Genomic DNA, 8171 nt, shown 5'->3' on the forward strand with positions numbered 1-8171 from the left:
AGAGGTTCGCTGTGTTTTATGTGACCGAGGGGTGGCACCGCTACACTTTCCGTCCTCTCACCTGCTCCTGCGTGGAGGGTTATTACCCCCATGCTGGGGGCTGAGCACGGGCTCGGCCGGAAGCACAGATCTTGGGGGGCTCTGGGAGACCCCAGCAGCAAGGCCCCCTCCAAGCCTGTGCCCCTCCAAGGCGAGGCGGAAATGCGGAGGCGAAGTCCCCTGCTTTTCAGGCGCCACAGAGGCCCTGGCTAGAGCAAGACCCTGCAAACACGGTGGTGGCGAGGCCCTCAAAGCCCCTCGGAGCCACGGCTTTCACCAGGGAGGGAGCCGGGCACGCACAGACCAGGACGGGCAGGGCTGACACGGCCTCAGAAGATGACGGCAGGTTTCCAGTGTCACCTGCTTTGCACGCAGCCGGCACTGCCTAGTGTGCCTGCTCCACCAAAGCGGTGCCCGGCGCCCTCCAGTGGGGAGGAGGGCACAGAGGGGCGCTCAGGCCAGGCCCTCGCAGGCTCTCTGGCTGGCAGGCGATGCCTTACTCCTTCCCTGGCAGCCCCTTGCTCACCCTCACCCCCAGGGTGGCAACCCGGGCATCACAGGCCTGGGTGGGGCTCTGAACTGAGGTCCGCAGGGTCTGCAGGCTCCTCCTCTCCAGAGGGCAGAGCTGTGGCCTCGCCGCCTCCTCTCCGCTCTTCCTCTCCGGGCCCGCCTCCGTCCCGCTCGCCTGCCTTCTGTGATTCCGTGGGTGAGGGTCTGGGTAAAGAAGGAGGCAGGTTAGCACCAGCTCCTGGAGACACAGAAGCCTACGGCTCACAAGTGACCCCGTGACGGGCGCTCACACACACACAGGCCCCAGCCCCGCGAGCTCCTTGTGCCTGCTCGGCCCGGCAGGCCTAGCATCCAGTGGAGGCGGAGTGCAACCACTGCTTCAGTCGCTAGAGCCCCACGGGCAGCCATGAGCCAGGGACGGAAGGATGGACAGACAGACGGAGGGTGGGAAGCGCAGCTCAGTGGGGCCAGGAGCCTCAAGCAGGCGTGAGGCGGGTGCCCCGAGGAGTGCCCAGCACCACTGACCACACGTCCACTTGGCTCATCGCATCCTCAGCCCAGCACGGGCAGGGAAGCTGCAGACACAGGGCGAAGCCAGCAGCTGAGCACTGGCCCCAGCAAGGGAAGCACCCGCACCACGTGCCTTACCCGTCCCAGGATGCATGTGGGCAGGGCCGGGAGCGGGTCAGCAGAAGCAACGCCCAGCACGCGTGGGTCCTGGCCCCTCCGGCACCATGTAGAAGTCTACACATTTTACCCACAGCTGGCCCTCCAGTCAGCCTTGGACTGTACTGCTCAGCCCACCACGAGCACTCTGTCCCCTCCACGTGGATACAAGTCCAGGGATAGTCAGCAGCCCAGGCCAGGCTCCCTGCCACAGGGCAGGGGGTGCAGGGGCCAGAGCAGCCCACGTCCCTGCGGTGAAGTGGGTGTACAGGGCAAGAGACACACTGCACCCTCAGCACTCCCGCTGTCACACGGAGGTCGGTACCAGGCACACGCTGCCGCGGAGAGCACTGTGTGACCCTCAGCTCACGGCGCTCTCGGAGTGCTCAATGATCCACTCGATGGCCGCCCAGCCCTGCAACGACACAGCACAGGACGGGCGTGGGCCCCACCATGACACAGCCTCCCCAGCTCCCACCATGGGGTGTCCGCCAGGGTGCCCCCGACCCAAGCCGGAACGTTAGCCCTCCCCAAGACAGGCCTTGGTCTCCCCTTCCTCCCAGGATGCCTTCCCGGCAAACTCGAGGCTCCACCCCAGCCACTCTGCGCGGGAAGCCAGCCTCCCCCAGGACCCTCCGCCCTCCCGGCCAGCGCAGCTGCCGCCGGCACTCCAGGCTGCTGCTCCTCAGGACCCGGGGCCTGGCTCTGGGGCCTGTGACTGGACGGTGCACAGCGGCTTCAGCAGGGGATAGGACAGCCCAGGTGTCACCGGGCGGAGCCCAAGATGAGAATGGAGCCCGCACAGCGGCTTCAGCAGGGGGTAGGACAGCCCAGGTGTCACCGGGCGGAGCCCAAGATGAGAATGGAGCCCGTGCGGGACACAGACGAGGGAGGTGTGGCCAAGGAAGAGCCCCCAAGGGTGAGCGTTGCCAGCGCCAGGCTCTTCAGCCACCTGTGCTCTGGGACACGTCCGGCTCCCCAACGTCCGGGCGCAGGGGCGCCATCCCCTCTCCCTTTTCCTCCACCAGCACAGGGCTCACCCACATCCTGCCAGCGGGGGCTCCACAGGCACCCTGCCTGACACTGTCGCTGTCGCTGTCACTGTGGCCTTAGGGACCCAGCACGCACAGTACGCAGCGATGAGCTCTCAGCACAGGGCCCGCACGGCTCACCTTCTTGGCATTGGATGAGATGGTGCTGGCCATGAGGCTCTCCAGGTAGCGACCGAGGCCCGTGCCCTCCACGGAAATGACAGCCTCCTGCATGAGCACCGTCCTGCAGGACAGGAGTCGGGCTGGCCACAAGGGCCCCTCAGGCCACCCCGCGTGCCCCCCAGGCCGAGACTCACTTCTCGGGGTATTCCGGGTGCGGGGTATACACCAGCCTCTCGTTCACAGACACCAGGTTCCGCAGTGTGATCTTTAGAGAGAGACAAGCCTTCAGGTTCTGCACCTCCTGCCTCCCGCCCCATGGCCCTGCCTGGACGTCTGCACCCCAGATCAGTGCTCAGCAGGGCATGGAGGCTGAACATTAGGCTGTGGGGGCCACACGGCACCCTGGGGACCCAGTAGGCACAGCCCTGTGGGAGGCACCAGGCTCCCAGCACAGGGAACTCGATCTCCTTCTGGCTAGATGCCTGCGTTTTTCTATACGTTTACTACACTAGAGGGAAAAGACCAAATCCTGCAAAGTAGGTTCAGTCGGGTCAGTCTTCCTGTGACGAGCACACAACCATGCACACCAAGGGCAGCCTGGGAGGAGCTGCATGGCAGCCGGGAGCCGTCCCCAGGACCCCAGCGCCTTTCCAGTCCCAGCCAGCGCTTACATTGGTGGAGCAAAGCTCCATTTTCTTCTCCATGGGGTCCACCACAGAGCGCTCCTTGATGTACGTCAAGGTCCGACTGGTTCCCAAAATCTAAAAAACAAACAAAACTGGCTTAACGATGTGCTCAGAGTTCTACCTCCCAGTTCACTCACCCACCAAATGGTACATCGAGGACACAGCCCCGTCTTGGTGCTTCTGTCACCCCTGAAGGTGGCAGCTGCAGAATTCAGAGCTGAGTGTGTGGCAGTTCACGCTCTGCCCAAATCCAAATGGGCTCTGAGCGAGGTGAGGGTGCGGGCAAACACCAGCCGAGCTCTGGGTGGTGCCGGGCTGCAGGGGCGCAGGTTCAGGACAGTGGGGCCCTGGGATAGGTCGAGGCTTGGGGCACTGGGCACAGGACATCATCCCTCCGCAGCAGCAGGAGGAAGAGGCCATTACAGGGGACCTGTGTCCCCCAAATGCCTATGTGGGCACCTACACCCTGAGGCCTCCAAATGTGATTGACTGGACATGAGCCTTCCCAGGGGTAACTGAGCTGAGACAGCCACCCAGTGACCCACATCCTCCCAGGAGTCGCCAGGGAAGGCACCCTAGAGCCCAGGCGGTCACAGCCACAAGGACAGGAACCAGCCTCACAGAGCACCTGTCCCCTAGGGGGGTCCTGTCACCAGGAGGCCAAGGCCAGAGGACGGGCCGGCAGCGCTGCCAGGGCAGCCAGGGACTGAAACCGCGCACGGTGTAGCTGGAGGACAGACAGCTGCGAGGTGGGGATGGCTGTGGAGGGGAGGGGTGGGGACAGCGCCCGCGTCCCAGGAAGGCTGCAGCGGAGACGGAGCCTCACCGCGGTGACCAGGCTGGGCAGCCCCCACTCGGTGCTCAGCAGGCGCAGGCTGTGCAGCCGCCCGCGGCCATCCACGTCCCGCTCCAGGACGTCCACGCCCACCACGCTGGGGTTCATGGGGTTCGGGTACTTCCTCATCGCGGCCTTGATCACCGTGTCCCAGGGGTGGCTGGGGGAGAGCAAGTCAGCGTCACCGGGAGGAAGGGTGGGCCGGGAGGGTCATGGCTTCCTGCACCCAGGAAGCCCCTGGGGCCTGGCCCCACCCTCCCCTCCTCCTCCAGGCCTCCCGGTCAGCACAGGCAGAACCCCTCGGGGCACGGCCCCCCATGCTGCTCCACCATGGACGTGCAGGCGGACGTACAGCCTGGTTGTGGTAGTGAGCTAGGCAGGACCCTGGTTTCCAGCAGGGCTCCTGGTCCCTCCTGACCAAGGGGATAGAGCAGCACCCCATCTTGTCAGCAGGCGCAGAGGAGACAGAGCCTCCTGGCCACCTGCACTGCCGCGGGCCAACTGCAGAGCGTCGCCAGCTTAAGACGCCCCAGGCAGCAGCAGTGACACACGCACGTCCCCTGCAGGATCCCCCAGTGCCTTGCTGGAGAAACGACCAGGGGGGTCAGGTGTACACACTATACCAGGCTCGTGCCGCAGGCAAAAGCACCTGTACTTGGTCCTTGTTTCTACATGTACGTGACTCAAAACTGCCACGTTTTCAGATTACAGAAAGTATTCAAGTTTTTGAGAAGAGTCATATGAACACATGTAAAACCCTCTAAGCCCACTTCCCACACAACCCTGCCAACAACTCGGCATGCACGCAGCCTTCACACCCACACCAGCACCACCTGACTTCCTCAGGACAGGACGGCAAGGCCACGGGCACACACAGGTCGCCAGCTTGCCACACCCACCTGCCTGTGCTGCCCGCCCCAGCCAGCTCCCAGGCGACCCCCAGGCTTCCCCGAAGGACACCCCCTCCTGAGGGAGCCCCGCACCGACAGTGAGCATCTCTCCCGCTCCCCCACTGCCCACAGAGCCCGAACTGGGCACACAGCTGCTGCCATCCCAGAGCCTATGCTGGGCATGACCAGGCCCAAGACGGAGACCTACCCCACAGCATGTTTACCTGGGGCTCCCCTAGGCTGCCCGGGGCACCAGCAAGTCCCCCAGCAGCCTCTGCAGGTGCCCTCTCCCAGGGAGCCTGTGAGCGCCCTGTGGGGGAAGGTCTTCCCACAGGCACCCTCTCTCCACAGCTCCCAGATGACGGAAAGCATGTAGACACACCTCGACCCAAGACCTGGACATATGCACACACACACCCAGTACACACAGGCAACACACATGTACTACAAAGAGTGCTTGTGATTACATTCAATATATGGGCTTACTGTCCACTTTTTATAACTGATAAACATTTACCTACATCTGGAAGCTATTTTCAAAAACATTCTAAATAACTGTACAGCAGGTCATCCTGTGGTCATCCACGTTTAGTCAGGCCCTTATGACGATTTATTCTGATTGTCACCAACTACAGATGCTGGTACCAGGAGTGGGGTTGTTGCTATGACTACCTGTATGGTTTAAAAGACTCTGAACTGGTTCTTGGGAGGAGTTTTGCAAGGTTTGGAGATGCTGGTACAGGAGCCCAAGAATGCCACAAGCTGAGGTTGATCGTGAGACTGGTCAGAGCTGGGAGGACCAGAATGCTGACCACTGTCTGTGTGGGGCTGGGATTTACCACACGCCAAAACCAAAGCACCACACTGCACAACGCTGCACACGGGAGTGGGCCAGGGAATCACGCTGTTGATCCAGATATCATCCATTTTCTTTAAAAAGTGCCACTTTCCTTACCATCTTTTGGGAAAAACATTTTTTATTATTTGGTTTTTAAACGTTATGTTAAAGGAACAGGTTTTTTGTTTTGGTTTGGCTTTGTACCAGGAATCAAACTCAGGACTTTGTGCTTGCCAGGCAGGCACCGTGCCACTGAGCTATGTCTCCGGCACAGTAACAGGTTTAGTGTTACTCTTCTCAATGAATAAGTATTTAGAATTCTTGCTTCAATTGCTGCCGGGCCCAGAGATGCACACCTGTAAACCCAGCTCCTTGGGAGGCTGAGGAATAGAAAACAGAAGTTCAAGGACAGTTGGCAATTTAGCAAGACCTTTCTCAAAATACGTTTTTGGAAGGGCTGGAGATGTGGCTCAGTGGTTCAGCACCTGCTTGGCATGTACAAGACCTGGGGCTCAATCCCCAGACCCTAAAAACAAAATTCAATTGTGTCTTTGTTACTTCCTGGTTGCTGAGACACAATCCGGACACCCCCAACTTAGAGGAGAGGTTTGTTTTCGGCTCAGTTCAGGCTAGCTCAAAGGCAGAAACAGCACAATGGACAAGGCCTGGGCAGGGGAGGGCTGCACACCTCACAGTGGTCAAGAAGCAGAGGAAGAGCTGCAAGGCGGACACCTTCCAGGTAGCTCCCCGTGACCTGCCCACTTCTACCTCCTACCTGCACACCTGGCCCGGAGCTCACCAGCGGGTTACTCCACTGACAAACACAGCGCCCCAAGATCAGCCGCCTTTCACAAGCCCCGCCTCTGAGTGTGCGAGGTTTGGGGACCAGAGAGCCAAACCCCAGCACACGGTGATTGTAACCCTGCAGGTGCTGACAGAATCCACACCAATAAAACCTATTCAGTCCCAGTATTGCCAGCCTGAGGGCTGCTGGCCCACAGGGGTCCTCGGTTGAGCAGCCAGAGACACCAGTGCTGGCTGGTGCGGGTGCTACGTCAGGGGGCGACAGGAAGGACCAGCTGCCGCGTACGCACAGGGGGACCCGGTGTCCCTAACCCTCCTGTACCTGTGCCGAGACCTACCCACCTCAGTGTGGACGGCTCACAAAACCGGGAAAGGCGGCCTGGCGGCCGTACAGAGCACTGCCACTGCTGTGTGTGCCAGGACACCAACAGCGGCAGCGGCCCTTCACAGAGATGCCGCAGTCAGTGGCCCTCTGCACCCAGGCCTTGGGAAGTGGGTCAGCAAATTCACCGCCTCCCCTGCCTCCCGGAGGAGAAGGGGGCAGTGGGGTGGGGAGGAGACATCCGCACCCGGCTCTTCCTGCTGCTTCCAGTCCTCTCTCTGCTCCTGACTAGAAGCTGCCCCCTGCCACCTTCTGGAGCCCTGGGGTCACCCAGCCACGCACCTGCAACGCCCTGGGTGTGCCCAGGGCGGATGAATGGTGTGGGGGAGGGGGAGGCTGCGGACGTGCTTCGGGGCCTCTGTGCCGACGATGGCAAAGTCTTCAACCCAGGCTACGGCCACGGCTGCACAATCATCTAAAAATGTGAACTCTATACGCTCCAAAATTATCTGTGTACACTTTATCTCCAGTGCCGTGGGCTGATCCAGGGCCTTCACACCCGGCTGCATCCCATTCGTTCACACACAGGGACTCCTAAGTGATTAAGCTGTTCAAGGTTCCAGTCCTCCTGCCTCAGCCTCCCAGAACGCCGGGCTACAGTCCTGTGCTGGCCTGGGCTGGACACTTTAAAATGGGTTACTTACAGGGCAGGATTGGAGAACCCAGGAAAGGCGGCCCTCAATAAAACTTTAAAAACAAAAGGACGGCAGCAGCAAGAGGGTCAGCAGTGCTCCTCTGCGGGGCTCTCCTGCACACCTTTGGCCACGGGGCCAGGCCACGCGCATGGAGCCTGCACAGAAGGTGCCCGAGCTTCCACGCTGGCCGATGTGCTTTTATTACCATGCCAGATTTTTTAAGGCCAAAGGACGACAACTCCATCTCATGTAGGTTTTACCCACGAAGAACGCCTCCTCTACTGGGCTTGGGAAATCTGAAAATCCGAGCCTATCAGAAGGTCCTGCAGGACACCGGACTCGGGATGCCAGGCCGCGCATCTGGAGCGCAGGTTTCAGGTCCCACGCAGCCCAGGGAGCGCCAGCTGGATCCCTGCTCGAGACACCCAGGCACAAGCACGCCCCCAAGGACAGGCAAAGGCATCGCGGGAGGGAGGGGTGGAGGGAGGGAGAGTGGGGTGGGGGAGGTGTGCAGGGAAGGTGAGATGGGGGAGGGGGTGAGATGGAGGGAGGGGTGGACTGAGCAAAGGCGGAGGACAGCGGTCCCTTCCAGACCCCCAGGCGCCAGCATCGCGGCCGAGACCCCGCCAGCGTCGTGCACACTGCCTGCGCGCCGCCCGCTCGCCGCCCGCTCACCCGAACACGTGCTCGGAGCTCCAGATCCTCATCGCCGCCGCGGGGGCGCGGGTCCGG

At 61.4% G+C, this 8171-nt stretch overlaps 1 protein-coding gene across 6 annotated transcripts in view; it reads right to left on the reverse strand.

Moving 5' to 3' along the window:
- Slmo1 (slowmo homolog 1 (Drosophila)) overlaps positions 1–8171 on the reverse strand; it is a 10087-nt gene continuing 1916 nt past the window's right edge. The window contains exons 1-7 of one of the 6 annotated variants that reach the window (XR_259009.2): positions 8115–8171; positions 3882–4050; positions 3041–3130; positions 2564–2634; positions 2388–2490; positions 1311–1630; positions 1–753 (exon numbers count right to left, since the gene is read on the reverse strand). Coding sequence is in view for 3 of the 6 variants with exons in the window: in XM_005372562.2 (XP_005372619.1) it covers positions 1577–1630; positions 2388–2490; positions 2564–2634; positions 3041–3130; positions 3882–4050; positions 8115–8146 (519 nt within the window). In the remaining 3 variants the exon portion in view is untranslated. Of the gene's footprint in view, positions 1631–2387; positions 2491–2563; positions 2635–3040; positions 3131–3881; positions 4051–8114 lie in introns of all 6 variants that reach the window. The other 5 variants (XR_259008.2, XR_259007.2, XM_005372562.2 and 2 more) reach the window with 5 other exon arrangements.

Source organism: Chinchilla lanigera, unplaced genomic scaffold (assembly GCF_000276665.1).
Source record: "Chinchilla lanigera isolate Chin_1 unplaced genomic scaffold, ChiLan1.0 scaffold00001, whole genome shotgun sequence".
In the NCBI taxonomy this organism is placed as follows: domain Eukaryota; kingdom Metazoa; phylum Chordata; class Mammalia; order Rodentia; family Chinchillidae; genus Chinchilla; species Chinchilla lanigera.